The sequence below is a fragment of the Dicentrarchus labrax genome, unplaced genomic scaffold, assembly GCF_905237075.1.
Source record: "Dicentrarchus labrax unplaced genomic scaffold, dlabrax2021, whole genome shotgun sequence".
Classification (NCBI taxonomy): Eukaryota; Metazoa; Chordata; class Actinopteri; family Moronidae; genus Dicentrarchus; species Dicentrarchus labrax.
This window is the reverse complement of record NW_026136710.1, coordinates 20,954,411-20,970,457: the sequence shown is the minus strand read 5'-3', so window position 1 is coordinate 20,970,457 and position 16,047 is coordinate 20,954,411. Positions and strand designations below refer to the sequence as shown.

Here is a 16,047-nt window from a genome sequence, read left to right as displayed (position 1 = left end):
CACACACGTACACGCACACACACAGAGGCATGCTGTGGGGACCCCCAGTCGAAGGCATGACCAAACACAGGCATTGTGTTCTCGTGCAGCCGCTGTGTTGCTGAGGAAGAACGTCACCTGTTCTGAGTGATGACAGGCTGCCGGTTCTGCTCGCAGTCTCACGTTTTACTGCACGTCTGCTGCATGACTGCTGCACTGCTGCACAAAACCACTGCTTTGGTCCTCTTTTAAACTAGTCTGAGTTAGAAGAAATGTGCTGTCGTTGTTTTTGTTGTTTTATCCATTGCAGCATTTAGCGCTGTAAATGCAGTGGATCTGGATTGACAGAGCTTTTTTTAATAGAACACAAAGTTTTTAATTTTGTTTTAAAAATAACTATAATGTTTAAAATTCCGTTAACAATTTACAAAATATACATATAATGTATTTTAGTTTTTTATGCTTTTTAAAAGTTTTTATGCTTTTTAAAAAGAAAATAAGTTTAAAATGTTTTTTTAAGTTGGTTTGTATATATAATTTAGAAGTAATTTTAAACAGTTTAAAAATCATCTTATTTTTAGAAAACAAAACATGTCAAATAATTTTTACCCTTACCTGTAAAGTCATCTATTAGGAAAATGTAAAAAATAAATAAATAATTGTTTTAATATATATATATATATATATATATTAAGCATTTTTTTATTAAACTTAAAATTTTAAGTGTAATCCTATTTTTTTAAAGTGTAAAATGTTTTTAAAAATGTAAAAAAATATAATATAAATATAAAGTTTTTATGATTTTAAGAAGAATTATTTAGTTTAAAAGTTAAAAAAATAATTATATAATATGTATAATATAATATGAATATAAAATAATGTATTTGCTTATTTTGAATAGTTATAAAGTAATACAATGAAGCTAAATGAGCAAATTTTTACAAAATGAAAGTAAATATATTAAACATAATATTTTATGCATATGTTTTAAAATAAGCCTTTCTTTTTCTTTTTTTTTCTTTTATAAAAAATAAGTTACCGTGAGGAATTGCAGTCTTGTCTGTGTATTATTCAAAAACTGATGGAAGTTGCAGCTGTTTTTTCCAGTGTTGGGAGTGAGCGCAGTGTTCATCCAGTCAGGTGTAGGAAGGGTTGATGTTAAGATAAGGAGAGAAGTGTCATTCATCTGATACAGCTTAGTGGAAACGATGTCCATCTGAAGCCGGTTCCTGCTGAGTCTCAAAGAGGAAAATGAGAGAAATGAAGGTTTCGGCAAGTTGTGCTCGGCTGTGAGCTTTTGATGAGAACAAGTTGTGTTTTGATCAGAGTGCAGATTCCTGAACGGCACTGTGTGTCTCTGTGTTTGTGTTGCAGGTGTACGCTCCGTCTGCCAGTACAGCCGACTACAACAGGGACTCACCGGGTTATCCCTCCTCCAAACCTCCCAGCTCTGGCTTCCCGAGCTCATTCTTCATGCCAGGTACTCACACACACACACACACACACACACACACACACACACACACACACACACACACACACACAGGTCTGTCCCTCATCAAGACTCCCTCCAGTGGATTGCTGATCTCATTGTGGATTCTGGATCACAGACGAGCTGAAAGATGTTCTTAAACCAAAATCCTCAGAAGATTTGAGTTGCACATTTCATTAGTTGTTGTAACAGCAGCAACACATGCTGAAAATGCGTTAAAAGGAAAGAGGTGTCATGACAAATAAAAATAACAGTTAAGTTGAGATGTTTCTTCCTCTGAGGCCATTGTATTTTATATACCAGGACACCCCTGAGAGCTTTATTGCATCCATTTACCACAGGCAGAAAGAGAAACTTCAAAGTGTTCTTTTAAAGTCTGTTTTAGTGTTAATTTTGTTGACGAAAACTATGACTAAATATGTCAATTATCTTTTTTTCCATGACTAAAGGCCATGGCACATAAAACAAAAATGTGTTAAAGCCGTCATCTGGAGGTATCACACAATGAGGAGGATTTTGTTGTCCTTTCACTTGAAAATAGAAAAAGAAAATGCTAACTCTGATTAGATGAATATGCAATAATGTTGACCAAAAAAACAAAAATGTAATTTAAAAATCAATAAAAAACATTTTCTGTACTAAAAGTGCCATATCAGGACTCCAACATCAACTGTTTAACAGAAAGCAAGTTAAAGTTAACAGGGTTTAGAGTTCCGGGGGATAGTGAACGCTCTATTTAGAATATTTTTACCTCAGCGTCAGGCAGCCCAGACACAGGAGCTGCTGGCCCACTGCTGGCTCGATCGGTTAGTTTGTTTGTGATATTGCATGACTTTGGTGTTTTAAATGGTGAGCTCGAGGCTGCGTTAGATCAGTAACTCCCATGTTCTGCGAGGTTAAATTACTGTTTTTGTCATAGGAGTCTGGTGGCTTTGAAGACAGCATAGATTAATTTGTTTGTTTGACTAAAATGACAAAAAAAAAAATACGGGTTTTGGCTCGACTAGACTGACTGAAACATTCAATATAGTCTGATGAGGAAAAAAAGACTCAAATGCCAAGAGTTTCCTTTGACTAAGATAAGACTTTGACCATATTTGAACTAAAACTTGAAGAAAAAAAAAAACAGGATGATGGTTGAATATAGTATATTTGACACAGGACTAAAACTAAAACTAAATAAAAAATATCTGACAAAATGAACACTAGTTTGTTTGCAGTCAGTTTGGTCTGTTTCTGTGAGGGTTAACAGAAGCACTGATCGACAGAGGTACATCTACTTTTAAACACTCTGTTTTGGATGTCTTGCATCTATTGACTGCAAACAGTAAATGCTCAGACTGATTTAAATACGGGTAATTTCCTCCAGACTGCCTATTTTTCCCTCTCACCTGGGTGTCTTTCATGTAAATACACACACACCCAAAAACACTTTACAGACATGGATAAAGGTAATGGTCCGGTCCAGGTTTGTTTAGCACAAATCTGTGTTATTCTTAAACCTGAAGATGAAAAGCAGGTGTCCTATTTACATGGATGCTTTCTAAAACCAGGTTAGTGCATAAAGTGGGTCAGATTACTAAACTGCACTGAGTGACTCACTGGAAGGTTTGACAGCGGAGAGAAACCTCAGCTTGTTTTTAGCGTGTGGCCTGCACAGAGATAAAGCTGATCTCAAACCAGCGTGCAGAACATCATATGTACCTCTTTCTCCCTCTCTCTCTCTCTCTCTGTGTCTCTCTTTCAGACGGACACCACAGCGGCGACCCCTGGAGCAGCAGTAGTAGCAGTATGAGCCAGCAGGGTTACCATGGCAGCATGCTGGGGGGCGGGAACTCGTCCCACGGCCCCGCCCAGAGCTCCTCCTACTGCGGGATTCACCCTCACGACAGATTGGTGAGCAGAGCTGTCAATCACAGTGCTACTAGTGATACTTTGAGGAAGCCACAGATTATATAGTTATCAGTTTATCCAGGTTTCCTCTCAAATTCCATGACTTTCCATGATATTCCATGCCTGAGCTGAATCACTTTCACTTTGTGTATGTATGCATACATATATATATATATATATTTATGTCAGTCTGCGTCGGACAGTCAAAATCTCACATAAATTATATAACTGCCACACCAGGCTTACTTCCTGTTTCCAGTAAGTGCCGCTATTACTATGACTATGTATTGGCATGCAGATGTGCTCAGAACTCTTATCAGACATGTGAAGTTTGGTGGAGTACACATGGTAACTTCCTGTTTCATGGCGAAACAACGAAATGAAACAGCTTTTAATGACCGACCTCCTGTTGGGTTTGGGTATGGCTCCAAGAGGCTGTGCGTACCAATTTTTATGCCCATCGGTAAAATGTGGCACAGGGACTGCAGTTAAGGCGACACTGTGGAGCCCATGTGTTGGACCCATATTATCTGTACATTTTTGTGATTTTTATTAGCTCTCTTTGGCCTCCTCTGTGTATATTTATCATAATTTAAGTATTATTCAAATGAATTGTCTTTCTTATCTTTTTTTGCTGTAATTATATTTATACATTTAAACCTCTACATCTCCTCCTAGCATGTTAACATTTTTGAGGGTAAGGTCCCTAATATAGAAGTTGAGCACATACGTTCATTCTTGAACTTGAAAAAATAATTTAATTCAAAGAGAAAATGAAGATTCCCTTCATTTAAAGTCCAATGGTTTTTTATTGAAGCTTTCAACTGCATCTCATAAGACCATAAGATGATCAGAAAAGGCTTTTAAATGAGGCTTGGGTTTTTATTTTTATATTCAGAGAGTTGGACCTTAAAATACTCTTACATAAGTAGTAAGTTAAATACCCAAGCTACAGTGATTAGTTAATGAAAGTTATAGAATTTAAAATCGGAGCCACAACCCTGGTAAAGTCACAGATTTATGGGCGGGAAAGGGCTGTTAAATCTGCCATCATTAAGGACACATGACACACATTTATAGATTGCACACAACTGTGAAGCTGTAAATCTGTCGAAGGTCATTAGATGGCAATGCTTTGACTAATGAGAGCTCTGTGTAGTCATACAATGAAGTGTTTATCCCCACTTTATTCTGTCCTTATGCAATCTTTCCTGTTTTGCAGCAGTTTTTACTTTTCTTGTTAAAGCTTCGTGTTGTTCTGTCCGTCCCTCTGCAGAGCTACCCCTCGCACTCGTCTGCAGATATCAGCTCCAGCCTTCCTCCTATGTCCAGCTTCCACCGAGGGGGAGGGAGCGGGGGCGGGGCCAATCACTACAGCACCGCCTCTTGCACAGCCCCCACCAACGGCACAGACAGCATCATGGGTAAGAGACGATGTGTCTTCAAGCAATGCTTTTAAAGGCATGCCACTCTGCTGTCACTTGGAGAATCATCTGATTAGACAGAAAATATAAAATGTGTTTTATCACTTAAGAGTTGAATATTTTTTAACTCTGATGCTCAGTTTGTTTCTGTAATGAGCCCGAAATGCATGCAGGTGGAAAATTCTCATTCAGTAGGGGAAAAAAATGGATTTGTAAAATAAAATGGATCTGGTTATTTAAGAAACAATTCTGCTTTTCACAGAATGTGCTGTTTTTAGCCATGCTAGCGGCAAAATGGCAAGGTCAACAAAACTGTCCATTAGTTGGTCCACCGCTTTGGACCAGACAGCCATTTTTCAAATTTTCAAATATTGGATAAATTGCCATTCAATTTTTCAATTCAACGTTAATGACAGAACTGCAACAATTAGTTGATTAATTATTTGTCAACTATTAAATTAATCCAACTATTTTGATCATCGATTAGTCAGTTTGAGTCATTTTTTAAGAATAATGTCCAAATTCTGTGATTTCAGATCCTCAAATGTGAATATTTTCTGCATATTTTCTTTAGAATTCTGTGGCAGTAAACTGGGTATCTTTAGGTTGTGGACAAAATAAGTCATTTGAGGACATCACCTTGGGCTATTTTGGCATTTTGGGGTATATTTGGGGTGTATTTTTCACCATTTTATTGACAACTAATCGATCAATCGACATTAGCATTTAGCTTAAAGCACCGCTGTCTGAGCACAGCCTCAAAGAGCTGCTAGCATGGCCGTAGACTTAATCTGTTGGTAGGATGTGATCACTGGTCAAAATATACCTTGACATGATCATGGTGTAGTTTGACCTTGCATCATATTTCATCATATTTTACTTGTTTAAACACATTATTTTTGGGTATGTGTCTCAGAGCTGTAGACTTCAGACTTCAGACTTCAGACGTGGACTTGAGTCAGACTTAAGTCACAACAATGAGGACATGAGACTTGACTTGGACTTGACTGCTGACTTGTACTTGACCTCAAGACTGCACTTACATAGACCCTTGACTCCCTAAAGACTTGACTTTCAACTTTAAAAGCAAAACCATTCAAGTCTCAAGGTTTGAACTGGTAGAGTCAGAGGCCTGAAAGACCTGTGCCTTGGCAATTTGCCCTCAAGGACTTGACCCTTGACTTGAGACTTACACAATGCTCTGCTGTGTGTATCTGCAGCAACCTGTACTCACTGCTCATGAGTAGACAAGATTATTATACAGTAAAAGTGACTGATCATTTAGATTTTTTCATCTTGGAGTCATGTCTTGGGTGCACTGGCTGTGTTTGTGTTTTGAACTTTGGAAGTCCACAGATGATCTACTCGCTGTTACTACATGAAAGACAACTTCACCAGTCCTTTCCAATCAGAAGATGTTAGCTAGACCACATTTTTATTAACTGCCACATAACCAGTTATAACTGTCCCTGCTGTGATTAGACTCAGATGATTTAAACCACTTAAAAACTAAACTTCATTGTCAAGGGAGAATATAACGTCTCAACCTTGACATCACTGACACACAAACACTCACACACACACACAGCATGCCATATGGACCCCTTGCTTTGAGTTCCATAGAACAAATAGGACAGCAATAAGAAACAGATTGAAAGTTTGTTTTCATGGGAAGACATCTCCAACATTCCACAACGATATCACACACACACACACACACACACACACACACACACGCACACACACACACACACACACACACACGAGCCAGAGCAGATGAGTGTAAACACAAGATGAACCTAATAAAAAACATGATGCTGTTGCTTAAAGATAAACATATGATACACGTGTGTGCACACAAGAACACCAAAGCAGTGTTTGCAGCCATTTCTCTGCCTCAGCCTGATTTTGAAGTAAAGAGGTGAGTGGGTGGACAGCAGCAGTGGTCACTATGGATTCATGTCAGCTGATTTGAATAATGAGCAGTGTCCACAAAGAAAGAATAAAAATAGGCACGTCACCAAAACAATAATTTTCTCTTTAAATTGCAACTCATTAGTTTCACCCTCCCATTCCTAGTGTAAGGGTGAAACTAGTTTGCCTGTTTAAATATTTTTAAAGGTCTGGTGTGTAACATTAAGGAGGCTCTATTGGCAGAAATGGACTTTAATATGCACATGATCACAATAATTGTTGTGTTTTTGTTATCTTAGAATGAGCTGTTTTCTATAGACGCGTCCACCATGTTGAACCACCATGTTTCTAGAGTTTTGTTTAGAGCTTGGAAGGGTAGGGTGAAGTGAGGAAGTTGCAGTCTGAAACGACACCCCTAGATGCCACTAAGTCCTACACACTGGACATTTAAATGACCCTTCTTCAGTCCATTTTGAATTACATAAATCCTAACAGACCACAGCTGCTGTTCTTTTTGAATAAACAAACTGCAAAAAGGATCATTTTTTAGCTTTAGAAATAAAATGACGAGGGTCAGAGACCCTGTAATAAATCTCCAGCTTGTTCATACCCTCCAATGAACAAAATTGGTGGGAAGCTGGTGAGGGATCATGTCCTTAATGCTGTTTATACAAGTTTTGAGAACGAAGTGTGTTACACTGGAAACGTGACTGTTTTACGCTTGATTTATTATTGTGCTGTTGATTGTCCTACAATGCAATGCTCAGAAGAAATAGAGGAGCTACAGATGCAAGACAACAAATTGTGGTTGGTGAAAGAAAACAACACTTTAAATCTTCTGAAAAACGTGTTGGTTTTTCTTTAGCTTTGCAAAGTTTCTCTGTCAGTGCAAATTTTGCATCTGTTCCTAAAAGTTTAAAGCACTGATTGTTTGTATAGTAACTGCAAAAACAGTATGCTCTGAAAATTAGTATAGTTAAACAGTGTGTACAGCTAATACGTAAAATGGAATTAGCACACAGCAAAGGGACTGTAGGGCAGAGATAACTGGACACTTTTAGTGTGGAGCATATGAAGAAATGAATAGAGATATTAGATAAAAACAATAAAAATGTTTGTTTATATGCAAAATATGATTTATAAATATAAAATATGTAATATGAAATACAATTCTTAGATTTTTGAGGTGATGGAAAAACATAAAAATCACTTTCATCTTCTGAAGACTCTTCTCCTTTGCGGCTATAAGCTCTCATTTATGAAAAAGATTTTCTCCTGCACATGTTCTAAATTATGCATCAAGTTAGGATACAAGTGTGTTTGTGTGTGTGTGTGTGTGTGTGTGTGTGTGTGTGTGCAACAGTAATCCCTTGGATGGTTTACTAGGCCAGTGGTATGGCGTGAGTGAGACATGAGGCTTTAACCCCAAAACATATGCTACTTCCTGTCTCTCTCTTCGTCCCTGTCTCCCATTCTCTCTCTCTATCCATCCCTCTCTCCTCCCCCTCTCTCTCTCTCTCTCTCTCTCTCTCTCTCTCTCTCTCTCTCTCTCTCTCTAACAGCTTAAAGAAGTCCAGTCCTGCCAATTTCTGTAATGGATTCATTTGCCATGAAAGGATGTGTTTTTGCTGTGCTGTGTGTGCTTGGCGTGCGCATGTCTAACTTGTGTGTGCGAGCGTAAACTTTCCATCTGGGATCTGCTATCAGGAGAGATGAGCTGTGAGCATGTCAGAATCTCTCTGCCTCAGTGTGTGTGTGTGTGTGTGTGTGTGTGTGTGTGTGTGTGTGGGCGCTCATCTGGTCCTGTGAGGTCACTTCCTTCCTCCCTGGCCTCTGTGCTCTTCAAGTGTGTGAAACAGATTTAGCTGTATTGAAGACACACACACACACTCACAAACACATGCCGTCAGTCAGTTAAAATGTGAATAAATGTATTTGTTAAATGTCGGCTCTGTTGAGTTCTGCCTCTGACTCTTGTCACCAGCATTTACAACAGCAAAGATCTGGAGCAAAATCAACTCTTTTCAGTGGAGACACTGGTATTCATGCATTTAGTGTTCAGCTTTGGTGAATTTTGGCACGAGAATTTTCTCCACTGCCTTGACAGACCTGACCTTTGAGGAAACAGACAGTCCCAAACAGAGGACACTATCATATCAGCTATATCATGCCATCAAATTTTGCTCTACAATAGTAGAAACTGCTCCACAAAAGAGATGCATCATGTAGGACCATCTCCAGAATCGGAGGCTGGTTGCAGGGACATCTTGCCGACCACGACCACCATCTCCTACAAATACACTTTTTTTTTAAAGTCATTATACCAAATTAGCTCTGGTTCTTGATACGGTTCAAATTCCTTGGAACCTTGGTGCTATGTAGCGAACCAGCCTGTGTTTCCACCACAGCCATTGTAATCAAGGATGTGCCATCAACAGAGGGCGCTTTACAATGTACAATGTAGAAACGTTTTTCGGGTTGCTAACCAGTTTGTTTTTGGTTATTTTTGCTTATTTATTCAAAACTAGGTGCGCAAATCAGAACGGAGATGATTGTAACTGAATCTCAAGCAAAACATTTTAAAAGTTTTGTTTTTCTCCTGCGTCCCTGTTTGTACACTCAGAAAAGCTTTTTTTTTACTGTTTCATGTTCACTTTCAGCTGTACAGGAGTCGTGTTAAGTTACTGCTGATGAAAACCCAACATTTCCTGACTTTGCTACTTCATAATCAAATATTTTAAATAAAAAAATAACCGGAGACTTTTATTATGAAGAATTTATATAAAATTAAACGTTTATCACCAAATTAGCGGAGCTTAGTAAGCGGCTATTCTTCAGTTTTAACAAGTCTAAATGCTGCAGGGGGGAAGGTGGCCATGTTTATTTGTGTTTGTTTATGTGATTCACTGCTTTGTTCTCGCTAACACCGGTCCCTCTCTTCATTCAATATTGAGCTCTCTAAACCGTCGCTGCTCTCTCTGCCTTTAAAGACACACCTTCAAGCAGGTAACCATGTTGTAATGGAGATGCAAATCAAACCGAGTCAAGCCAAGCCAGCACATGTATATTGAAAAGGGCTATTGGTCTGCAGTCAGACTTCAGACAGGAGCCCATAGTATCAACAGTTGAATTAATGTGTGCCATAGGACAACATTCACATGCATAAATAATTACAGTGGGAGCTTCCACGTCTTCCACTCTTTGTTTTATTTCCTGCAGTGTAAGAAAGAACAAATGAAGAATTAAAAGGAAACCAGCTCAAACTGCTACACAGTGTGTGTATGTATTAATGAATATGTGTTGCCGGTCTGAGTGTGGAACGGATGGACTGACGGTGTACGAGTAGACAGAATAATTAAAATATGTAGTTAACAACATCCTTATTTACAAGAATCCATCCCTCTTTTCCCCCTGTGTGTGTGTGTGTGTGTGTGTGTGTGTGTGTGTGTGTGTGTGTGTGTGTATGTGTGTGTCACAGCTAACCGAGCACAGAGCTCAGCAGCCAGCAGCTCTCAGACAGGAGACGCCTTAGGGAAAGCACTCGCATCCGTAAGTGCAGCACACACAAACACGCCTAAATATACATATACGTACAGATGTGAGAGATCTGTTCAGTATTTTATCAATGTTAAATTATTTAATACATTCTGTGATTTTGGAGTCGTGATCCATCCATAGACGTTGTTTTCTCTGACTTTTATCTTCTTATTTTTTCAGATCTACTCTCCGGACCACACGAACAACAGCTTCTCGTCCAATCCCTCCACCCCAGTCGGCTCCCCACCCTCCCTCACAGGTAGCACATGACACTCACCTTCTAATCACAACACAGTCATCACAGATAGAAAAAGCAGAGACCTGACTTTACCTTCTTTCAAATGACTTGAAACTTGACTTAAACTTCTTTCAAAGTACTTGAGACTTGACCTTGTTTCAAAGTCGGAATTACAAAAAGACATTTCAAATGACTTGACTTGAACTTGTTTCAAATGACATGAGACTCGATCCAGTTTCAAATGACTTGAGACTTGACTCAAACTTGTTTCAAATGACTTGAGACTCGATCCAGTTTCAAATTACTTGAGACTTGACTTGAACTTGTTTCAAATGACTTGAGACTTGACTCAAACTTGTTTCAAATGACTTGAGACTCAATCCAGTTTCAAATGACTTGAGACTTGACCAGTTTCAAATTACATGAGACTTGAATTGAACTTGTTTCAAATGACTTAAGACTTGAACTTGTTTCAAATGATTTAAGGCTTGACCTGAACTTGTTTCAAATGACTTGAGACTTGACCTTTTTCCAAATGACTTTAGACTTGACTTGAACTTGTTTCAAATTACTTGAGACTTGACATGAATCAGCTTCAAATGACTTGAGACTGGACTTTTTTCCAAATAACATAAGAATTGGACTTCTTTCAAATGACTTAAAATTTGACTTGGACTTGTTTCAAAGGACTCGATACTTGACTTGACCTTTTTTAATGACTTACAGCTCTGGGAAGAAGAAGCGGGTGAAATAAATAGAAAATGTATTTATTATTTATACAAACTAAAAACAACACATTGAACTAAAGTGATACATTTTAGTGAATAATTTAAAGGGAATTCAGCTTTTTAAATGCAGCCTCTTGGCGTAAAACAAGACCATAAAAACACATTCATAATAGCTGTGTCTCCACTCCACACCCCTCCTCTTCCTATTTCCACCAATTACTCCTCCTCCTGGCTGATGTTGTAAACTCACCCTGCTCCTTAAAGTGAAAAATGACTTTTCCTAATAATAGTTGTGTCAAATTTGTCTCTAATTGTCGCTGCTACACACACCGTTTGATATTTCTGTGCCGCGTCTTGTGACTGATAGCTTTAATTACGAGCACCACTTCGACAAATCGTTCACCAACCTAGCGGCTCTGCAAACCCGAGCCCCCTCCCCTCTTCCTTCGCCTCCTCCTCGTCATTATAGCTGCCTGGGATATTGCCTGCTAAACCGTAATTGGTGTTTATCATTGTGTCAGAGTTACTCCACTTTTTACAAATTAGAAATGAAGCCTATTAGAGCAAACTACATGCAAATTGATATCCAAGGCTAATTCTGCGAGGGTGTTTTACAGTGTTGGACTCGGAATAATTTACCCTGCCGTTTAATACATATATTTGTATTTGCACATGAATGTACCCAGGTGATTATTCATTAATTAGCATATGGAAATGAGCATGTAATATGAATAAAGGAGAGGGGAGAGAAAAGACTGTGAGACAAAACGGGAAGACAATAAAAAAGAGAAACACAAGCTAATGAGATGAGATCAGAGTTACAAGGGAGAGATCAGTGTTGAGGGCAGAGAGGAGGTACGAGGAGGAGATAGAGGAATAAAGGAAAGGAGAGGAAATAAAAGGGAGGCGAAATTAGGAGGAACAGGAGGAGAGGATCGATGGTTGAAGGGCTAGGAAGAGAAGAAAGATGTGGAGAAAGAAAACAGGAGGCATGAGGAGAAAAGATATTAAAACTGTGGGATAAGATGGAGGCATAAGAAGAGGAATAATATGAATGAATAGGAAACAAGAGGAAAGAAAACATGACATTAGAAAGAAGACAAAATAAGGAAACTTTCCTCACCTGTTTGAGTGAAAGCATCGCTAACTGGTGATGTTTTTGCTGTTCTGACTGTTACAATATTAATATTAACCTGCTGTTCTGGAGGTGTTTTCTTGAAAAAAACAAAAAAAACAATCCCTACTAACAACTAATAAAAGTATGAAAGTATGTTAAGAAAAACTTACACTGTAGCCTCATATTGTGACCTATAAAATGTCAATGGGTTTGTGCTTAAATCAGCTAGTCCTTTAAGTGCTGTATGGAAAATTATTAATGGGCTGGCAACTTTAAAGGTCCAGTGTGTAACATTGAGGAGGACCTATTGTCAGAAATGGAATATAATATTCATAGGTATGTTTTCATTAGTGTGTAATCACTTTAATATACAAATCATTGTGTTTTTGTTATCTTAGAATGAGCTGTTTCTATCTACACACAACACAAGTCGCCTTCCATGGAGTCTACCATGTTGAACCAGCATATTTCTACATTAGCCCAGAACAGACAAACTAAACACTGACTGTAGATTTTACGTGGCTTCTGTAGCTTCTTCTACACACTTCACAGTCCATTCTCATTCCCACGTTGTCAAATAAAGACGCGAGCGGTGTTAAGTTAGTTGCAATCTGCAGTTTCACCACTAGGTGCCACTAAATCCATCATTGGTTGAAACTGGTCCTTTGACATGATGTTGCTATCATTATGTGTCGAAAAAATTAGTTTGAAACCTACTTGAGCCAAAAAAAACTCATATGAGCTCGTCTCCACTCTGAAACCCAAACGCCGTTGAGAGGCCCCCATACGCTGGCCGGTCATCACTCCGTGCCTCACATTAATGTAAATTCACAGAAGTCGCTGTCTCTCCTCCGTCTACCAGCTAATGAGACCTGTCGATTCAGATACCACCCTTCAGAGCGACGATGAGCACAAAAGCAGAAAAGAACACAGACACAAAGCTTGTTTATTCTGCAGAGGGCCCATGCTAATCAACCACTTGTACCTTTCAAATAACAAAAGCCTGATATTAGCATTTCTGCTATGAGATATGAGTTGGTTTGTTTTTGTCTTTTCTTCCTTGCCTCCGTGTTTATTGCGTCCGAGCACCACGAGTGAATACGATGAGAGACTCCTCGTGTGTAAAGATGTTTTGTCTGGTGTTTGGCCGCTGTACATCGAGTGGTTTCTTTCTTTGACGTATAAAGGGAGAGGAGGTTTTGGCTCGAATCCACACATCCATCCATTTTCTGCACACACTTATCCTGTGCAGGGTCGCAGGGTGCTGCAGCCTATCCCAGCATGCATTGAGCGAGAGGCGGGTAATACCCTGGACAGGTCAACGCTAATCTCCCACTGACATCCTCTTGTTCCCTGTCTACTCTCCTGATCATGTCTACTTGCCTCCTCTCTCCTAGCTGCCAGTTCAGCTGTGTGGTCGAGGAACGGCGGACAGGGAGCGTCGTCGCCAAACTACGAGGCTCCACTGCACTCTCTGGTATACACACTCACTTATAAAATATATACTGTTTTTAAAGGGTCAAAACCATACTGTATCTTCCCTCTTTCTCCTATTTACACATTGCAGATAGGGGGGGATTGCTTTCGAGTTGTTCAAATGTAATTTTTCAATGCACAAAATATATTCCATTCACCTCCATTGTACTGGGGTGGAGGCAGAAACCTTAGAGACAGATATCTGGCAAATAAATGCACCAGGTGTTGAGCGAATTGAGCCTTGAAGTGCATACTTATTGTGCCTTAGTGTGTCTGCAAAGCTCAACTAATTTCATTGTTTTACTTTTAGTTTCTCCTCAACACAAAACAGTTCTCTACATAACAGCAGCCTCCAGTTACCAGATCACTGTCACTTTGAGTGAAAACAATGCTGGATTTACGTTTTTATTTGTGCGCACCAGATTCAGTGTTCCTGACAGTTTAGTGACATAAAGCTCTTTATGCCAACATTATGTTAAAGTTTCACTGAAGTTAAAATATCATACTGACAACATTTTCCTCATTGTCAACAAATTCCATGAAAAGATAACAATGTGTTAGTCCGTCTCTTTTCTGACATCCCTAGACACATCGGTGGCTCTCAGTCCTTTGGTTGGTGAAGACAATACAAAGTTTAATTTAAAAAAAAGTCTCAGTAATTTCCTTCAACAGTTGGCCATTGCAGTTTTTAGTAAAGGCTTCTTGAACAGGAGGAATGTGTGCATTTGCTGGCACTATTTTCAGCTGCGGATGAATACACATCTGGTGCTCTAGTGAGTACTTCCAGCAGCAGGACTGAGTGGGATTGAGTCAAAATAAACTACAGAGTGTGTGTTAATGGTAATGAAGAAAGATGTCTGTCAGCGCAACAGTGTGGCTCACTGATGTGTTTTTAATAGTTTTTGGACAACAATGGAGCTCTATGGCACAGAGGAAGAAAGTCAGGCTCAGGTTTTGATATGCACAATACTTGCTGGTTTTGATCTTTTTTTATGGACAATAAGAAATATATATTTATGTTCACATGAACTTGGGGCTACTTAGTATTGAGGGTCCTGGTTTTTTAATGCAGGTAAAGACCCTGTGATATCCCTCATAATCTGTGTAAGATTTTAGTAAATGTCAGATCTCAGAATGAATATTGAGAGTCGGAGCTGCTTCAGTTTACAGACGTAGATAATAAAGAAATCTTCAGCAGGTTCTTGATCGCTCTCTGTTGCGTCCCTTCATTCTGCAGCAAAGTCGTATCGAGGACCGTCTGGAGCGTTTGGATGACGCCATCCACGTACTGCGGAGCCATGCGGTGGGACCGTCGACGGGTATGACCAGCGGGCACGGTGACATGCACAACCTCATCGGGGCTGCACATACGCACAACGGCGCTATGGGCGCACTGAGCAGCGGATACGGGACAGGACTGCTGTCGGCCAACAGACACTCCCTCATGGTAGGACCTGAAAGCATGTTTTTATGCTGTGATAGTGATGTAGTGTAAGGGTGATGGGTTGGAGGAGCAGTACAAAAGTCCCATCAATGCTACTAAAGGTGGTCCTCAATGTAGGGCTTTTTTAACCAATTTAGAACCCCCAAAAAAACAAAATTGAAAAAAAATATTGTAATGGTTTTCTATTAAATGCACTCATAATTCATAACCAAGAAAAGGATTAAAACACTACTACTATGTGCTCTTTTTTTGTATTCTAATGGACGGAGAACATGAATGCAACAAACCACCTAATGGTAAAAATGAGAGCTTTTTTCAACAAAAACATACATTTATTAATTTTTCATGGATGGTTTACTCATAGAAGTTAATCAAGTGATGCTTTAAAACACTTTGCATGTATATTTTGTATTAATAAAAAATATATAATAATTTAAATTATTTACAGAAAACAGAATGTCCAAAGTCTCATGACTTGAATAGTCATAATCTTCCTTGCCTCACGTCGGCCATGCTTGCTGAAAAAGGGGGTTTGGCTCCACTGTAGTCCACTTTAGATGACATGGAAGACCAGTCAAATAAGTTTGTGCATTTGGTCTGAAACACTAAAAAATAATCTCCACTAAACGTCTAAAGTCTCTTCATATTGGGCTGTTTGTTATAAATAAATAATGCAATGAAGAAGAGAAATCCACACTAAAGTAAAAAAATAAAGTGGCACTTTATCAAGATGATTTGTGCCATGAGATGAACAGTGCCAGTGATGTAAGCCAAAATAAGTTCTGAAAAGAAGCTAATGACGCTA

The 16,047-nt window shown here is 39.0% G+C and overlaps 1 protein-coding gene across 8 annotated transcripts in view; it reads left to right on the top strand.

Moving 5' to 3' along the window:
* Nucleotides 1–16,047, top strand: part of LOC127370171 (transcription factor 4) — a 237,152-nt gene that overhangs the window by 191,873 nt on the left and 29,232 nt on the right. For all 8 annotated transcript variants that reach the window (XM_051411970.1, XM_051411968.1, XM_051411969.1 and 5 more), the window contains 7 exons: nt 1,354–1,459; nt 3,219–3,367; nt 4,641–4,788; nt 10,181–10,251; nt 10,420–10,498; nt 13,720–13,799; nt 15,036–15,245. In XM_051411970.1, the coding sequence (XP_051267930.1) occupies nt 1,354–1,459; nt 3,219–3,367; nt 4,641–4,788; nt 10,181–10,251; nt 10,420–10,498; nt 13,720–13,799; nt 15,036–15,245 (843 nt within the window). The remainder of the gene's footprint in view (nt 1–1,353; nt 1,460–3,218; nt 3,368–4,640; nt 4,789–10,180; nt 10,252–10,419; nt 10,499–13,719; nt 13,800–15,035; nt 15,246–16,047) is intronic.